The 20623-nt window shown below is 37.2% G+C and overlaps 1 protein-coding gene across 1 annotated transcript in view; it reads left to right on the forward strand.

Moving 5' to 3' along the window:
* The window catches only part of LOC107683488 (succinate--hydroxymethylglutarate CoA-transferase-like), a 98988-nt gene that overhangs the window by 5888 nt on the left and 72477 nt on the right, over positions 1–20623 (forward strand). Inside the window, exons 6-8 of the mRNA XM_016479546.1 lie at positions 6329–6421; positions 7029–7171; positions 18101–18196. Coding sequence (XP_016335032.1) covers positions 6329–6421; positions 7029–7171; positions 18101–18196 — 332 coding nt within the window. The remainder of the gene's footprint in view (positions 1–6328; positions 6422–7028; positions 7172–18100; positions 18197–20623) is intronic.

The raw sequence follows: 20623 nt of genomic DNA on the forward strand, positions 1-20623 counted from the left end.
TTAGAACGAGCCGTTTTAGGTAGGTGTGGTTGACTCTTAACTTTTATAAAGAATATCTCTTTGGATTTGAGACTTTGAGTCTTTGCAACTTTACAGATATTCTTTATGCTTCAAGAGCTTGTAACACTCCAAAGAGAAAGGAAAAATTGAAATCGCATCATATGACCCCTTTAAAATTTAATTTTATTTTAGAATGTTTAACCTATTACTTGTTTCATTAATATTTGATTTTTAAATTAAATATACTTTCATTTATTCTATTTATAGAATGCCAAAAGCTTTTGAAATGACTTGTTGATGCTCTTGTAGTATTTTGATAGATATTCATATGTTTGCCGTGCATATACAGCCTTTGTGTGTGCTTTCACATAAGACGTGTTTGCAGTTTGCTGTGATCTGTGGCTGTTTACCACAAACACAACATTTATCCATAATTTTTCATTAAAAATCCAAACGTTGTTGCTGAAAATGCTTTTTCAGGATTGTGATTCTCTTTCTACACAGAGCAGTAGTAAAATCTTTCATAGTATTTACAAAGTATTATGCAATGCATTTTACTTCTATACAGATTCATATATTAGGTTGCTCAAGCAAGTGGCAGAACACTTAAACTTAGACTTAGCCTACTTTTCTTATTTTGAAAGTTAGGCTATCACAAATATTTTAACTTAAAACTTACCATTGATAGAAACAACCATCTCTCGTGCCTTTTCCTTTGCATTTCAATCTTTATTAGAAGAACTGTTTTTCCACCTACACAAGTGCCATCCATCATGTCGCCCTGTTTATCTAAAAGAGCACTTTTGCTTGCTTTAAATCTAGCCACAAACGTCATGTGTTGACTGTGAAACACTGTAGACTTTAATTAAATGCTTTTATAGTGTAATTACTACATTTTCGTGTCAATCCATGTTAATTTTTACTGCGAAAAAGGCGCTGTCACTTTAATTCAGCACATGCAGCACAGTAAAAATAGACTACTGCATATGCAATGCTCCTGGTTCGCATTGCCAGACCACATCTGTGTGAATGCGCTAACCTGTTAACATATATGCACTGCAAACGGGCCTTCGATTGGGAATGTTGGATCCAGCGCTAGAGGTCTGCTGTGGCTCTCTTGTTGAAGCCTTTAAATCTTTGCTTTAAGCAAATATCATTACCAGTCTCCTGCCCCGCCACATGAACTGTGATTAATTGGACACCCCAATCAGGAATAAGGGAAGCCATTCATTTATGGGTGGTTTGTATCTCACATGCTGTAGCAGTTCTGTAGTCTTGTCTAATTTATTTGTAATGGGACTTGCAGTGGCATGCCGTCAGTTGATTTATTGACATCCTTTGGTTTATTGCTTCAGTCCTGAGGGGGCAAAATTGTGGTCCAGTAGCAATTTGGGAGTGACCGATTTTTAAAATTTATTTTGGCCCAATTTTGTCAGGAAACGGCACTGCGTAACCTATATATTGTGATTGCTTGTGCAAATCCCCAAGGAGGCTTAAAACCATGACTTGGCAGACTAGAAGCATCTTTGATACGAGGAATAATTTGCCTTGTGTTCCAAAAAAAGAGGTCCCACACATGGGAGATTAATCAGATGTTGACATCAGTGTTTTCAGGAACCATGGGATTTGCCATAGCTGGCGTAACCATGACCAAATTTGGCCCAAGAGCATCAAATCTTTGTCTGTTTTTTTCTTCTTCCTGTAGGGATAAAGTGCTCATTGTATGCTTGAAATACTCTTCCTTTTGTCAAAAATATTACCATTTGTGGTTTTGTCTAGTACACACTTTATTATTATTATAATCCGTTTACCTCATCGTTTAGTCATTGGATTTTTTCTTTTGACTTCTCGTTTTATGCCAAGTCACCTATTCATTCACTATAGCTATTGTACTATTCCGTTGAGTAGGGTTGGGTACCGTTCACATTTGAACCGGTACGGTACCGGTATCGGTACTTGGATTTCGGTGCCGGTACCCAATGATACCTTTTTTCGGTACTTTACTCTGTAATTAAGAAAACATTTATTTCAGTGAAAAAATAAGTCCAAAAGTCTCAATTTCAACATTTTGAACAATAGGGCCCTACAAACTTTTTCTTTATTTCTTTTATTTTTTTCCCCCCAGAAATTCTTGTTTTAATTTTTCTGAAAATCAAATGAAGGCATTAAACGTTTATTTTAAATCAAATGAAAATTAAACCCTTTTATTTTTTGGCAAACAAACTGAGGTTTACTGTTGAAATTAATACATGGAAGAAAATTTGTGTGAATATTCCTTTAAAACATTTTTTAATAGGCTAATAATTGTATTATTTTTTTCTACAAGTGATTAATCTGGTTGTAATATTTATTTTTATCATTTAATTGTTTTATTAAAATTTGATAGAAAATGGAATATTTAAAGATGTACATTATACTGTACAAAAGTATTACAAGAGTAATATATTTCTGTTACACGTTAAACCGTACTTTTATTTTGACAGGTTGCCATGAAGTTTCTGTGTATATACAATATGATGATGCTAGTTTTCTCAAATGAAACGGTAAAATTCTCGTGAAGTGACTCTCACAGCAGCTCTGGAGATTAAGTTTTTGTGTTCATACCGTCATATAGTGAGACGCAGAGGCCGAAAATCACCGCGAGCGTCACGCGTGCTTCAGTATTTGTGTAGTAAACAAAACCACGTTTCCGCCATTCATACATACAGAAGCAAGTGGAACATGCAGGATTCATATTTAAACCGTCTTTTTGCATTGTAATATTCACAGACACTAGTTCATATCACGATTCGAATTAAGTGGCAGACCTACTTTTGATTTATTCGTCCAAAATTTATGAATTCCATGGCATTCCGTGCTATAGAGTAATTACGTTTTTATGAATGGACTCCACAATCCCATCCGCGTTTTCGCAGAAACCATGCGGAACATGCAGGATTAATATTTAAACCGTCTTTTTGCATTTTAATATTCACAGACACTAGTTCATATCGCGATTTGAATTAAGTGGCAGTGGCTACTTTTGATTTATTCGTACAAAATTGACGAATTCCGTGGCATTCCGCGCTATAGAGTAAATTACGTTTTTATGAATGGACTCCACGATCCCGTCTGCATTTTCGCAGAAACCATATGGCCCTAGAAATGTAACCACACTTCAGAACATTTCGGCTTGCCCTGTGTGTTGTTTGAACGAGTTGCAGGGGTGATATCACGTCACAGGGTCTCTCTTTCTCTCTCTGTAGCGTATGTGCCCAGATGCGTTCTCAGGTACAGAAATTTGGCACCGATTGATTTAACGAGAATCGGTACTCGGTAGTACCGACGCAATTCGGTCGGTACCCTTAAAAGTACCGAGTCCGGTACCCAACCCTACCGTTGAGCCATAATGTCTATAAGAGGATCATATATTCAACAAAATGACAAACGCATTGCTTGACATGCCAGCGAAACAAAAACACCGGAATACCCTTCAGATTTCTTCTGTTTTCCATGTTCCTACTATAAAAAGGAGGTTTTGATTTCACACTGTTTTTATCAGGAGTACATCATGTCTGTTACGGTCCATGCAGATATGGAATGAGCGTTTTAGGGCGAGACACGCACTGTCTCGTCTGGTTAATGTGGAATAATCAGGCTCGCTAAGTACACTGATGAGTACGGAGAACAAGAACCACAGACTCCTGTTCCTCTGGAGATGGTTGAGGTCTCCATGGTGCTCGGCGTCCACAGAAGCGACAAAGCTCCCTGTTTCTTTTTATTATTGGGGTTTCATTTCTTTACAGCCGATTAAGTGGCGTCTGAGAACGCGAGTTATTTTCAGCATATGTCCTTCATTAGATGGGCCCCCACACCCAAATGTGCTGAGGTTTGGCATTGGATGCTTTTCACATTGCTGGCAGTGGAGAATCCTGGGCTGTCTGATGAATGGATACAGCATTACTACTAGTTCATGCTGCTGTCATAGATTCTCTTAGAAACCAGTTCTCTAAACTGGTATAATAATAGCTACAATACAAATTACTGTATAATAATGTATATATAATATTTGGGCAACAGAAAGTGGTCTGAAAGTTTACTATGAGGATTATTATAATTTTTTCTTAATTTTGGATTCATAATTTATTGGTAAAATGGTGATAAATGGTTAAAGGAATAGTTCACCCAAAATGAATGTACCTTCATCCAAGATGTAGATGAGTTTGTTTCTTCATCAGAAGTGGATGGGTGCCGTCAGAATGAGAGTCCAAACAGCTGATAAAAACATCACAATAATCCACAAGTAATCCACACCACTCCAGACCATCAAGTAACATCTTGTGAAGCCAAGAGCTGTGCTTATACGGGATTTTTTAAAGGGATTTTGTTTCTAATGTCAATTGTTTTGGTTTGTCTGATGTTTTTTGTTTGTTCCTTGATTATATTAAAATCACTAATCTGAGTCTGAGGTTTTCTTTTTTTTCTTTTATTTTTATCGTGCTGGACTTAATTGGATATGTAGTCACAATGAAACGGAAGTATCGATTTTCTTCTCTGTTGTGACTTACATCAGAGTATAATGGATTAATGAAAAAGGTTAGGAACAGGTTATTGTTTGTTGATTGGTTTTCGAGATGTGCGTAGAGGCAGTTGAACGCAAGCTTGCAGGCTAAATGAATGGAGTCCTGCATGCATCACCAGAAAGAAGTTTATTTCACAGGAAGATCAGAGTCATATTTTGATTAAAAATGCATGGATGAATTGTTCGCAATAAGATCAATAACGTGCATTTAGAAAATTTAAAATGGGGTGAATTTTAATTTCATGCTGATTTGAAAGGTGAAATGTGTAATTTCTGCGAACAGAATGGCAAAATAAGGACTGTTTTCAAATGAGTTTTACAAACACTCCATTGCTTCAGCTGTTGCCGTGCCGATTTGGTCAGAATTCAAACAGAATGAAACGGAACAATATTTTGAAAGAGTTTGAGTTTCTAGGACTCTTAACACCCTAGAAATAATTTACAATGTGCTAAAAAACACCAACAGAGCTCTAGAATTATTGCTGCAACTTTTGCACTCACCACTCACATTTTCTTTATAAAATGTAAAAAATCTGGTTATTCCTGCTCTCACACTTGTGTTAATATTGGTGTGGTTATAGCAGTGATGGCGGCCCGACTGAGGGCGTGATTAAGGGGATGTTTGTTCTTTGTTTACTTGAGTCCCAAATATCTTTGCACCCCTTTTTGTGGTGGTTCTTATTGGTTGTCGCATCACAGTAGTAAAAGAGATCTTATGAATATAGTGTGCTATAAAAAGGGTATTACAAGTGAAGTTGTGTACTGTGATGGTAGAGACAAAATAAATCATTTTAGCTGCAATAAAGTATATGAATGTCATTACAGTTTGTATTTTTGCAACAAACTGCATGTTTGTCTGGTGCGAATTCTAAAGACAACTCTACTCTGTAACTTTTTTCAGTCTTTACAATGCTATCTAGCCTATTTCTTTTGGAACCACAATTTATAGACATGCATCTAATATAACTACATTTTTACTTTTTTTTTAGAAGTATGAGTGAATGTGAGCGGTGTTCAGTGGCAGCCAGAGCACAAAGTTACTTTAGTTTTGACACAAGCGCTTAGCGTATGCATACAACTGAATGCATAGCCATTCAAACTTAGCTTGATAGTGTGTGCAAACGTAGCCGCTTGACACATGCATCATAGAAAGTGTCACGTTGCACACACACGAGGGACGAGGAGACGCTGGAGAATATGTTGACAGTACTTTATTTGCCGGAAATCAAACACGGGGAAGGGATGCCGCTTACTGTTACGTCCGCTCTTCTGTGACGTTGCACACACACGAGGGACGAGGAGACGCTGGAGAAGAAAAATGTTATGAAGTGATACTGCTTTGTGAAATATACTTGCACAAACTCTGCCTAGTAGACTGCTGTTTTCATACTAGGGCATGACAGATTTTACTTAAGCTGCCCATACCTCTGCCAAGGAAATAAACACATCCATAGATGTTTACCTCCAGTGAGTCAAAGTCTTAGAACCACGGTGGAGTTCCTAGAATCAAATTAATCTGATTGCTCTGATGATAATAGAAATGTAATCGGGTCTTTGCCCACATTCTCTCCAGACGTGTGTGCTGAGCTGTGAAGATTTCTAAGAGCCGCACACAGGCCCAAATCAAGCCATACTGGCAAAGCAGAATATGCTGGAGATTGTAGCTCTGACATGCACGTATTACACGAAACTGTGAGCTGGAAGCACATTTTCATCTGATAATCATCCACACACATAATCAGTAACCACGTCTGTTAATTTGTTCAGGATATGGACAGACGGGCCCCGAGTCACACAAGCCTGGATATGACTCCATTGCGTCTGCGGTGTCTGGTATGATGCACATCACTGGTCCTGAGGTGAGGCCAATGATCTGATGTGCTAAACGTGAAGTGTGTCATTTCTAGCATCAACAAGTGGTCAAATATTGGAGGAACAAACAGATAACCATCCCAAACCCACACCATTGGTTTTAACTTCTAAAACAGTTACACACTTTATCTTAAATACTACACCCCATTTTAGGTTATTTATTTCTTGTTTATTTAACAGCCTCTGTTTTTTTTTTTTTTTTTAATATGGAGACCCAGTCAGACCAGGTGTTGCAATGACAGATCTGGCCACTGGTTTATACACTCTTGGAGCTGTCATGGCTGCTTTGCTTCAGCGACAGAAAACAGGACGAGGCCTTCATATAGACTGCAATCTTCTGTCTTCACATGTGTGTACTATGCTGATGATAAATGATGTCTCGTGCGCTGAATGCATACCCTAGTGTACGGGTAAAAACTGAAGCATAGGTTTGGCTTTAGTGGGCTGGAGGAACAAACAGATAACCATCCCAAACCCACACCATTGGTTTTAACTTCTAAAACAGTTACACACTTTATCTTAAATACTACACCCCATTTTAGGTTATTTATTTCTTGTTTATTTAACAGCCTCTGTTTTTTTTTTTTTTTTTAATATGGAGACCCAGTCAGACCAGGTGTTGCAATGACAGATCTGGCCACTGGTTTATACACTCTTGGAGCTGTCATGGCTGCTTTGCTTCAGCGACAGAAAACAGGACGAGGCCTTCATATAGACTGCAATCTTCTGTCTTCACAGGTAATACAACATTTACTATATTTGTACAGATTTGGAGAAATGTAGCATTACATCACTTGCTCACCAGTGGATCCTCTGCAGTGAATGGGTGCCGTCAGAATGAGAGTCCAAACAGCTGATAAAAACATCACAATAATCCACACCACTCCAGTCATTCAGTTAATGTCTTGTGAAGCCAAAAGCTGCATGTTTCTAAGAAACAAATTCGTCATCAAGATGTTTTTAACTTTAAACCATTGTTTTCGGCTAAAACATGAGTCCAGAGTTCATAAAAACACTATGTTTGGAGTCTCATTCTGACGGCACCCATTCACTGCAGAGGATCCATTAGTGAGCAAGTGATGTAATACTACATTTCTCCAGATCTGCTCCCAGTGTGATAATAGTAATATTGCATTTATTTATTTTGTATTTTAATAAAATAATAAACAAAATAATCAGTGATAATACTATTTAAAAAAATAAATTGAGTATAAAATAAAAATACAGTTATTTTATAGTACACTTAAAAATACAATGCTAATATTATCTTTTTTAATGAAATTTGATCATTTTCAAACCTAAAATCAGCACGCTTTTATTTTGGTGGGTTGCCGACAAGTATATGCACTGCCGGGTTTATCGCTGCCGAGTGAATGAAATGTCAGTTTTGCATTTTGGTCTGAAATTGGCAGCGTGTAGCCTAGTTTTATGCTTTCAGATTGAGAACAGTATTACAGAACAGTATTACAGTTAGTCGACCTAAAACAGCGATTGTGCATTAACAGCTGTCAACAATGTCGTACACAAATAAACGATCTGAACATATTTACACATTGCATTTTTTATTTTGGTCGCTCATGCGCACCCGTGTACCACTTGTGTGCACCCCTGTGTGTATATATATATATATATACCCCTGTGTATGTGTGTATATATATATATATATATATATATATATGACACAAACTGTATAACGGATTGTTGTTCCAGGCAACTGATCACTCCACAGTGTCTTTATTATAGAATAAAGAAACTCAAATCAAATCAAAATTTCACTTCCGTTAATTAATTTCGCAGCATTGATTCAAAAGCATAATATAAGGTTTCCCATAAATTCACTAAACTATATAATTCTCATTCAGAAAACATTTAGAGAGGCAGAAATGCTTAGCATATGGATGCAGAACAGATTGAAAGCATCTTTTATGTGATTCAGTCCTTTTCTGACACTCGAGATTATAAGTCAATTGCTGATACAGAACATAATTTCACTTTCATGTTCTTAAACTGACAGTTCAATAACACCGGCTACATTTGATGTATTCAATATTTCATAGAATATCTGCATGATGAAATATTCAGCTCTTAGAAGTATGCCTTGTTCTGATTTCAAGACTGTTGTTACTGTTGTCTCTCGCATAAAACATGAAACGAGCTTTTTAAATCCAACCTGACTGCTCTGTTTTGTTTCTTTGGCTTGAAAGAATGCAGTTCCCTGGAAGTGAGTTTAATCTGACCCATTCCAGACTCTAGAGAAAACATGAACGTTTTACTTTACAGTATAAATAAATCAGCTCTCCATAACTGTATAAGCGTATAAACCAATTGTTGTCCCTAGCTACTAGACTTAAGCATGTACTATTTAATTTACTATGATGGCTTGATAGTTTTGACTTTGTGTGGTTTTTCCTCTTACTTTGAATGAAAAGAATATATATTTGTTAATGTTCGTAGTGTATGCCTTACATTTTCACCTTGCATATTGTTTTACTGTAAATTATATAATTTCATGGCTTTTAAGTAAAGCTCAAGTGAAGTTTCTAATTCATGTGGTCACTTTAATCTTGAACTTTAAGTCACATGTACTTTTTGGATGACTTTTCTTTTTTATATAAGTGGTGACTCAACTCAATTTGTTCCTGTCGTAAGTAATAGTGTGGTAGGCATGCTAAAGGGTAAATGCTAAATCACAAGTATTATGTATTGTATTATGTATTGTAAGTAGCAGTAGGCTTTCCTGCCATGCCACTGTGTATTTCATGAACAAATCAGGTTTTGAGACCAGTCCTTGTGGAGAAAATAGCACACCATTTACAAATGTGATTTTGAATAATTTGCGCCTGCCGTTTTCTTTTGCTTTTTGAATGAGCAACTTCAAAAAATGTCACGCCGCTCGTACCGCGTCTCACCTGCCGATCGCCCGTGCTGCCTGGAAATGTGAGACTACAGAGGATCTAAATAGCAGCTCTCGCTCGCTCAGAAGATGTCAGCGCCGTAAGCAGCCGGTTGAGACGCTGTGAGTGTAGCATCATGAGAATCAATGGAGTGTGAGACGCTAAGTTTACTTGTTCAAGAGCGTGTTGCTGTCTGTTGATGTTGAACAGACTTCACTGTGTGCCAGGAGAAAACTGACGGATGACATTTGGTTCACTTGGTGAATGTTTTATATTCCCTCCTTGTTTCTCAATTGCCAGTGTGTTTACTGAAAACTTAAAGACTGGGACGGAGACGTACAGTATAGCAGTTTTCTTTCAAATGTCTTTTGCATCTGCAGTATCACTTAACAGGATTTTTTGTTGAGTTTTTCACCATAGTAACTACCTGAAACCTCACATACCCTCTTCAGCTGCAGCTGGTTTCCGAGCTGAAATTTTAGATTGACTAAAGTCGTGATAGATAAATATTTGCATGCAACAAACATGTGTTTTTCATTTTATGCTGAATGACAAAAGTGTTTCCTCCACTCAGCTTCTCATTGTGTTTTGACACAGAATAAAGGAGGAAAACTCATAATAAACTGTTGAAGATTACGGAATCAGTCCATAATTCACAACGCAGATTTGGTCTGCATCTTCCACTGTTTATTTGAACTGAACCACTTCGAGTTTTGCAGAAATTTGACATTTGAAACTGTGTTGGATCATTGAGAATGCAGAGGGATTGAGGAGCTATTATTTTGCACATTATTTGAGATGCAGTTGAGGAGTTTTAAGGCAAATTAGTAAACATTCACAAATTTTAGACCTGATCTTAATGTGATTGTAATGAAACAAAATGCATCACGCTTCATTTGTTGCAGGAAGGTCTATCTGGTAGCATTCTTCATAAATGTTCTTGCTCGGGTGATGCAGGACCTGCCGGAAGTATGTCGGAAATGTGCCGTCTTTGCTCATGCTGAGCTTTAATTGCCATGTGACTGATCCCTCTCGAAATGCAGGAAAATACCAAGCGCTTGACTATCAGCTATCCTGAGCCATGACGTCAAAGGCAGCTGAACCTTTGAAGGCATAGTTCACCCAAAAATTAAAATTATCTGATCATTTACTCACCCTCAAGTTGTTTCAAACCTGCATGAATTTCTGTCATCTTTTGAGCACAAAAGAAGATATTTTGAAGAATGTTGGTTACCACCAACTTGACTTCCATAGTAAGTCAATGGCTACCGTCAAATATACAGGTTTGGAACAACTTGAGGGTGTGTAAATTATGAGAGTTTCCATGTTTTGGTGAACTATCCCTTTTAAAGCACAATAACAATTTTTACTATGTAACATGTTTTCAATTCACAATAAATGTTTGGTGTTAGTGAGATTTCTTATTTTTTTATTTTATTTTTTTTGGAAAGAAGTCTCTTATGCTCACAAAGGCAGCATTTATTTTAACAAAAATACAGTAAAAACAATCAAATTGTGAAATACTTTTATAAAAACTTTCATTATTTTATTATAATTTTAATTACATTGATAATTAATTGTTAATTACAATGATAATTCATTGTTTTCTATGTGAATATACTGTAAAATGTAATTGATTTCTGTGATCAAAGCTGAATTTTCAGCATCATTACTGCAGTCTTCAGTGTCACATGATCCTTCAGAAATCATTCTAATATGCTGATTTGCTGCTCAAGCAACATTTCTTATTATTATCAATGTTGAAAACAGTAATATTAAAAACAGTAATATTAACAGTAATAAAAAAAAACTTGCTGAATCCAAACATTTTCAGTTATGTTGTTAGAAACAAAAATATTTGATCAGAATACACAGATACCTTTGAATAGCTTTCAATGGAAAAGATGCTTTTCAGAGCCAAATTTATTTTAGTCATCTACCAACAGGGGCTGATTATTTTGATTCATTGGTTTAACATTAGCATAGTGCTGAGCTACAATATGATGCTATATGATAAGCATAGGAGATCCAGTACATAACACAATAATAGTGCGTAAAATAATCTATTTTAATTAGATTGAACTTTTAATCTCTTCATATCGTTATTGCATCAATTGTCTTCTGCCACCGAGAGTGCTTGCAATGCAGCTTTAGATTCTGACCAAAAGAAGAGATTTTAGAAGGCCTTATAATCATACTGCCTTAAAGTGCTGCCTACGTAGGCAGCTGTGTTTTGGACTCTGTATAAACCTAAATGAATAGAGGGTTCAGAATCATGCATCTGAGTTAAATCTCTTGTCCCGCACTGGCCTTGCAAAAAGCTGCATTTTAAGTCGGTCATCCTCTCCCTTTAGATTTCTGAAAAGATCATTCAAAAGATCCACAACACGTCCGACTCTTGTTTCTGACATGATACCGCAAAACCTTTGTGCAGAGCTAACGAGTCGGAGCACTCGCCCCCTGAATGATACCGCTTTGAAAGAAGGATGTGGTTTCCAGAAATGGTTCCAATAATGCGATTGTTTGTGATCGTCTGTTGTGGTTCGAGTACATTCTCTCTTGGAACTTTTTTTTTTTCTTCGTACCCCTCATGCGTTTTTAATTGCTTCCCATTTCAGGAAAAGTCGTCCGGGCTCTTCTCGATGACTGTGCTGGATTTTGTGCATGGATACTCTCGTACATGGCTGGTAGGAATTTATCGGATGCATGTGTCTTATCTGTGGGCTGAAGGGATGATGGGTCACGGTTTCTGCGGTAGACCCTAAGCTGGCAGAGATAAGTGAGTTCCGCCTCTTTCCGAACATTCCCCACCGATCATCCTGTGGTCGTAATAATCTAACCCTTCAGCAAATTGATAGGTTCTCTGCAATAGCAAAAGCACCGAGGGCATTAGATAACCACAACACACAGTTTCCCTTAATCCAGATGCAAACATGGGTATTTATGGGCAGCATTTTGTGTCCTGGGAAAACCTTAGGTTGTTTGGGAATCATTATTCTTCCATTCAAATATATAATGTCTGTATGGCTATGTCTGAATTCCTGTATGCTTTTTGACTGTTGATGTTTCTGGACATACTAGAGTAGGGCTGGTTTGAGTAATGATTGGTAAGACTTCAGTTTTGGGACCAATTCTCATTATTAACTAGTTGTTTATTAGCATGCATATTGGCTGCTTATTAGTACTTATAAAGCACAAATCAATGCCTTATTCTGCATGACCATATTTTAGATCCCTTAAAGGTGGGGTATGTATTTTTTTAAAAACGCTTTAGAAAACTGAGTCGGGCCGAGTACCAAAACAAACTTGTAGCCAATCAGCAGTAAGGGGCGTGTCTACTCATGATGTGGATGAGGCATGAAAAGAAGGCTTACGATAAGGCAAGAAGTAGGACCCATGTAAATATCGGATCAGCTTTCCAGCACTGGAGAGAACTCAAGGAGCAGAAGGCCTGCTATCGGACACCGAGGTTGCATTGTTTCTTCTCAATAGGTGAGTAACACCGTGTCTGCGCCGCAACAGCTGGACGCGACAAAGCGACCGTTGAAAATCATTTAAAATTTGTATCAATACATCATAAATAGAACGCAGCAGCAGTTTTCTGTCGGGGATTTGTCATGTCGCACCGCATCCAGTGTAGACAGCATCACTGATTATAATGAGTTCTATAGTATTTTGTCGCGCCGCGCCACTCGCATCCGGTGTAGACATGGTATAACATTGGTTTTGCTTTGTTTCACAGAACTAATCATTGCCTGGGTTGTGTACGTATGTGTGGGGCGGAGCTATCAAAATAGGGGCGAGACCCTTTTGGGGTAGGGTGTTTTGGTGATTTGAAATATCAACATTGGCTACCAGAAATCACTTACCCCACCTTTAATCCACCCCTTACCTACACTTAACAAATACCTTACTAACTATAAGCAGCAAATTAGGAGTTTATTGAGGCAAAAGTCATAGTTAATAGTTGAATTGGTCCCCAAACTAAAGTGTGTCCTAATGATTTCTCAATTTTACCAGATTCTCATTTTCTCGAACCGATCTCGATTCTTAACTCTTGTGCTGAAAATCCTTCCCCTAATTTGGTGTTCCCAGTCAAAAATGACTGTCCTTTTAAAAAATCTCCTCTCAATCTCTCATTTTTTCTATGTTATCACCAAATCTTGGGTTCAATCTTTTTGCCAACTTGTTTTCTTTCATTTAACATAGTTTTTGTATTTATTTTTGGAACTGATTGGTCATAGGCTTCATTGATCTGAGCTTAAGCACCTCAGTTTTTGAGTAAAAGAAATCAACGAGGCATTTGATCAATCAGTTTCAAAAAGAAATACAAAACCTCTGCAAATTGAAAGAAAACCATTTGACACAGATTGAATCCACGATTTAGTAATAATATAGTATAATTAGAGATTTGCAAGCAAATTATTTGCAGGCTGGTCATTTTTCACCAGGAACACAAGTATAACAAGGTGGGGAAAAAGTTCTAAAAAGTACAAAAACTTTTAAATACTGTCTACTGAAATAACTTTAAAAAACTCAGCTTTGAAATACTGTCAATTTCATCACAAAATACAAACAATAAATGTCATTTTGCCACTCTTTAATGTGGCGTGACAGATCGCTGTGGCCTCTTCAGTTCAAGCGGCACGTGAACCAATGATCTCTTTTTCTTTACTACTAGTTACAGCACGAAATAAACATGAATGAACATCAGAAAGTCTTGAAAGTAACAGTACAACTTACTGAAATGCATCATGTCTCATGTAATCACTCAATCAGTGTTTCAACTGCGGAAAGACATCAATAAAACATCTTGTAAACAATAGAATCTCAAGCTTGTGAATTGAAATTCAATCGTGAATAGTACGTTAGTACGCAGTATGTCTGGCATGTTAACATTGACCTTTGACCTCATATTTTCCATAAATAACCAATCATAGAATTAACAGCTGTTTGTAGAAAAATCAAACTGACAACATAAAGACAGTTATGAGAAACAGAGACTTTAATTTTTATTAACAATGAATTACATAGGAAAAATGTTTTTATAGGATTTTTTTAATGCTGTTTTTACTACTTTTTCATCTTATGAGGCAGTGTAAGGTAACAGAAGTATTGACAGTTATGCAGGGTATGTCTTTGGTTTTTGTTTTGAGAGAAACAGCTTGAAAAGTTTTTATGTTTTTCTCAGATGTTGTGCCAAGAACAAGTTCCGAGCTCAGGAGAGAAGCCTGGGATGCGCTTTAGTTCATGCTATTGTGTTTTAATTGGAAAATATCTAGAGGAACATATGTGTAGCAGATTTGGAGAACGGTGATATCCAGTGACCTCTTGCTACCCTGTAAACGTTTATCGTGTGTTAAATTACAGATATGTGGTGAATACTACACATGAGGTGCTGTGAGTGTAACAAGATGCTACTTGGCTTTTCTGTCTTTGATATTAAAGCAACTTTATTCATTTTCCTGGGTTTAGGTTTCTGTTGAGTGGAAGTTTTGAGTCCTCTTGAGTTTGTAGGGCAGCAGTGGGTCTGCTGGGAAATAACTTGAGTTCAGTCCCTGTAAGGCAAGTCAGTTCACTCGATGGCCTTATTTCCAATGCTTTCAGGCAGCTGTTTTCAAGGCATACGTGTATAGCAGCATCTATGCTTAAATAGAAAAAAAATCCCTGAGATTTCCGAATCATGCTGGTTGAAATTATGTAAAATAAATAAATAAAGAGCATCTATAAATTTTGACCACAAATGGAAACATAAATTTGAGCTTCTTCAACTCAAATTAGACTAAACATAAAAAGCATTTCTGGTTTAACTGAAATATAATAAGTTGAAGTTAAATTAGAGAACTTAAAACTAAAATAAAAAAAAATAGGTAATGTTACAGAGGAGGCTTCCGTACCGCCTCCTCCTCACCACCAGAGGGAACTCTCTCCTGAATATTGACTTTATCCATTCGGACTCTAGTTCCCATCATGCCTCATACCTGGGACTGATTGCACGCACACACCTGCATTGAATCACGCACACACACATTTAAGCCAAACACTCACAGCAACTCACTGCGAAGTCTTGATTTGCCCCGGCTGTCACTTCTGAGCGTTTACCCTGTATCTTGCCTACTCGTTTGACCTTGGACTGTTTATCGTACTCTGATCTGTCTCTGCCTGCCCTGACTTGGATTGTTCTACTACTGTGTTTGTCTGCCGCCTGCCTCGACCTCCTGCCCGTCCCACTTTCTGTCTCAGCCTAGCCTTCGCTATTGTATCTACTGGTGATTGACCCTGTCTTGTCTGTTTACGCAATAAAAACGCTGCAAATGGATCCCGACTCTGATGATGATTCGCAACAGAAGACTTCGCCACACAGCGATCCAGCAGCACTCAGGCAATTATCCACTGAGCTATCTGCGCAGGCCACACAGCTCGCCATGCATCACCACCAACTAAACCGGCTTACCTCACTCACCGAGGAGTTAGTGAAGGCGCTGCAAGGCTTACAAATAACGCCAACCGCGGCTGCAGCCGCTCCAGCCCCGGCGTCTCATCACTCCACGCCACCCCTGACATCACCCACATCCCCAGTGAGCCCACGACTAGCTTTCCCGGAGAAGTTTGACGGAGACCCTGCCAGATGCAAAGGGTTCTTGCTTCAGTGTTCGCTCTTTGTTAATCAACAGCCCTCGCTGTACCCCACAGACTCTAGCCGCATTGCCTTTGTGTGTTCATTGCTCACGGGGAGGGCGCTGGATTGGGCTACCGCCGTTTGGGGAGTGGACGGTTCTTCATTTCCCACCTTCACAACCTTTCTCCAACACTTCCGCGAAGTCTTTGAACATCCCGCGGAGGGGAAAAGTGCAGGAGACCAACTGTTGACACTTTCGCAAGGAAGGAGACCAGCAGCCGAGTACGCTCTGTCCTTTCGCACCCTTGCCGCCCAGACAGGTTGGATCGAGGACACATTAAAACTCCTGTTTCGGAGGGGACTGAATTCGGAGCTCCAGTCAGAGTTGGCTTGCCGAGATGAGGGGAAAAGTTTGAGTGAATTCATTGAACTCGCCATTCAAATTGACAATTTGATCCGCTCACGTACTCTGATCTGTATCTGCCTGCCGTGACTTACTGTGTTTGTCTGCCGCCTGCCTCGACCTCCTCCCCGTCCCACTTTCTGTCTCAGCCTAGCCTTCGCTATTGTATCTACTGGTGATTGACCCTGTCTTGTCTGTTTACGCAATAAAAACGCTGCAAATGGATCCCGACTCTGATGATGATTCGCAACAGGTAAAGAGAAAAAAGCTAATAAAAATGACAAAAGCACATAGCAAAATTACAAAAACTTAAACTAATATTAATACGAAAACTGAAAATATAAGCTAATTATACCAAATTTAAATATTATTAAAATATTAATAAATTAATACATACTGTAATTGTGTATAAATGCAAAAAATCTGTTATTTGAAAATAGCCGTGTTTAAAAATGCTAAGCAAATACTTGTAAGCATTTATTTTATCTAGTAGTTACTTGACATGATGTGAAGTAATACAAGCTTATGTTTGGTTGCATACACTGAAAAATTCTCTGTTTTTACATTTCTTTCCAAAGCCAAAAATGTTGGATTGTGCCGATATCCAGCTAACCAAAAATGTGAGATCGAATCTCCACGCAAGGAATATTAATCGTGTTTCTTTACCAGATCCTGTCAGAAAACATCTGTTTTTGTTTTGTTTTGTCTGATATCCAAAACTGTCAGCCGAGTTTTGTCAATACACAAAACCAGTTAACAGCAAGTCTTGTCTGACACCTGAAATCAGTTGAGTGTATTTTGTGTGTAAGCAGGAGCTGAAGTGATGAATAAAACGTTGTGAGGTGCGAGGTGGCACACTTTCAGCTTCATCTTAGCACGTCGAAGACAAGTATATTGAAGTGAAGTGCACAATATAATGACATTGATTTCTCAAGAAAGCATTTGACGCTGAATGTAAAAAGAGATATTATCTAATGAGGTGCACATGATCCAAGTGGATTGTTGCTTGCTCTTTTTCTGTTTATACTGTCTCTGGTTCAGTTCAGGACCAGTTGCTAACCATTTAATGAGCTTACTGAAGAAGAAAGTTAAGAAATGTCACTGATATGATTTAGTGTTGACCTAATAAATGAGTTTTTGCTTGCATATGGGCAAAAATGAGATTGTTTCCAGCCGTTTAAACACAGAAACCAAAGTTTCGGTAAACAAAAGACTCAGCGTAAGACGTCATGGAAATAAAGCAGCTGGAAAAGTGAAGAATGGGTTCATCTCAAGGTGTACGGTCTGAGGAAGGAGTTCTGGTGCCGCACAACAATCGCGTCCAGACTGATCACCGACAGGCTTTGATCTGACCAAATATTTCACCTCTCTTAACTTTCTCTGTGTCCTCTCGGTACATGGTTGTACATTGCAAAATATTGTCTCAGCTGCATGGCTTCTGATCTGATGTCACCTGGGCATCGTAAAAAAAGCCCGGACCTTTTTTTTAACAGCTTTATTCAAATGCTGCAACTAAATACAGTTGTTACAGTAAATCTGAAATTTAATATGGCTTTTTTTAGGTGTTTGTTAAAAGTGTTGACGTTTTTGTTGGTTTGTTCTGTTGGATTCCAGTTGGAGGAAGGTTTTACGGCACGGCCGCATGAACTGCTGTGTCAGCTGTGTAAGAGTTCACTGAACTCACAAAACAGCAGACAGACAGTTCCTAAGATTTAAAAATATTTGCTTTTTCTCCTTCGATTTGTCTACAGGTTGCTTGTCTAACTCACATCGCTGCCAACTACCTCAACGCTGGTATCGAAGCCAGGCGATGGGGAACAGCCCATGGGAGCATTGTCCCTTATCAGGTACCTGTAACACCATTTCTAAACACTGCCTAGAGCTCTTTATACCCATTATATCGTAAGCTTAGAGTTTTAATGCTTTTAAGTGTCCTCATTCTGCCTGTGATATCCCACAATGACAATAGGTTGAAATATTAAAAAATTAGTAATTTAATTTCATAATTTACTTTTAATTTGATAAAATCTAATGTAATGTATTTGAATGCAGTTTTATTTACTTTTATACAATGTAATTTAATGCAATGTAACACAATTAAAATTTTCAGTTAATGCAATTAATGTTAATTTAGTGTAATTGAATTTTTTAATTTAATGTTTTTTGATTTTATTGAATTGAATGCAGTATAATTAAGTGCAATTTAATTTAATGATATTTAATTTTTCATTTAATGCAGTTTAAGGTTATTTAATTAAATTAATTTTGTGTAATTTATTTTAATTTATTTATTTAAATTTTTTATATATTTTATTTTTTAATTACATTTTTATTTTATTTTTAATTTAGTTTAATTCAATTAATTTTTTTATTTAATTTAATGTAATCTAATGTTATTTAATTTAATTCTATTAAAAAATATATTTAACTTAATTCAATTTAATGTTATTTAATTAATTCAATTTGATTTAATGTTAATTTAGTGTAATTTAATTTCTTTTTATTTAATTTTTTATTACATTTTATTAATTAAATTAAATTATCTTTAATTGAATTGAATTGAATTTCAACCAAAAAAAGACTAAAACTCTTGATCGCTTATTCTCAGGCCCTTATTGCGTATGTATTGTCATATTTATTTGCCCTGATGAGACAACACATGGTTGGTTATGCCTGTGTGGCTGGTCTAGTCTAGTCCAGTCATATCTGTTAGCACTCCTCAGCTGTGAGTAATGATGTTTTTGAAAGGACTGACCAGTGCATACAAACATTTGTTTGACCGGTGCATACGTTTGACCAGTGCATACAAACATACAAACCTTTGTTTGTTTTAGACGATTATTCATGGAGAGGGTGTGTTTTTTTTTTTTAGATAATTTGATCAAATTTTTGTCGGATGACTGCATCTCTGGAATTGATTGTCTCCGTTGTGCTAGACACCTCTTTATCCACTCTTAGAGCAAAACAGACTCTCACTTTATTTCACAATGTTCATTTTACTGTTTATTTACCCAAGTGCTTACGGTTTAATACTAATTAACTACTTTTGCTTGTGTAAATTTTGATGGAGCTGCTTATACTCACACATGGTTATTGTTGGTATTATTAGGCTCGTTTGAGTGCCTCAGCTTTAATGAATATGAGAGTAGGTGTTACTGTCAGGAGAAGAGGCCAGCAATCTATGTAAGCAGAGGGAAATATTATGTTCATGTTCTTTGTTGTCAGTAAGGTGGATTATTTTGAAATATTACTGCTGGTACATGAAGATGAACAAGTAATCCAATTTTTTTGTCTTCTATTTTTAGTTTAATAAAAACATGATCTCAGAAATGAGATTAAAATCACATATTCTATGTGAGATTATGCTGTCAGAGTGTTCACACAATAATAGAGTTAACGGGCGAACATTTTAGACATGAGCTGAGCAACTGTGACTCTGTAAACTGCAGCCTCGCTGTCATGAGAGCATGTTGGCATACGTCAGATTTAGCATGATGTCACAATTTCATGACAGTTTGTAAATAATTTATAATTTGGTGAATTTGTTGGTCGTACAATCTCATGTGTATGTTTTTGTATGATCTTCTCACTCCTCTCAGGGTTAAGTTTAGGGGTGGACCTTCACGATGAAGTTTTTCAAACAAACCACTTTCATAAGAGTCGGATTGTATTTATTTCTACAAATGTTCTCGTAAAATACTTATGAATTCTCATCAAATCAGGTTGGTTGGCATCTCTAATAGTCAGTTTTTCAGTTCTGCTTATCTTAACCTATTACTGTAGTAATTTATAGTAACACAAAATGTGTAAAACAGACACAGACCTGAGCTCAACAGTTACCCCCACTTTAACAATAATGCCCTTTTTTCAGCGCTTTCACATGGTTTCGCAAGTGGCCTTTCCATTCCAGTGGCTCTGATTGGTGGATCCTCTCGTCAAGATTATGGGTAGTGTAGTTCTTCAAAGGAAGTTTGGCTATTTTATTTATTTATTTATTTTTAATCAGACTGACATGTGGCATCTATACAACACAGTAGAGCAATAAAACTACCACAACATTAACCAATCAAATGTGACCATACAGGAATAAACTGAACATCTCCAGTCTTGTGGTCATGATATTAAAGAACAAAAATCAGTTGGTCACAACAGTTTACTTGTTGGTTAAGACCAAAGATGGCCTATAAATGCCTCTTCTGCTGTCATTCACAACAATTCATTTATTTTCACTTAAGTTTAACGAGCTACGGCCTTTCATGTTCCGACAGCTCTCC

Source organism: Sinocyclocheilus anshuiensis, unplaced genomic scaffold, assembly GCF_001515605.1.
Source record: "Sinocyclocheilus anshuiensis isolate Anshui unplaced genomic scaffold, SAMN03320099.WGS_v1.1 scaffold1451, whole genome shotgun sequence".
NCBI classification, from domain to species: Eukaryota; Metazoa; Chordata; class Actinopteri; order Cypriniformes; family Cyprinidae; genus Sinocyclocheilus; species Sinocyclocheilus anshuiensis.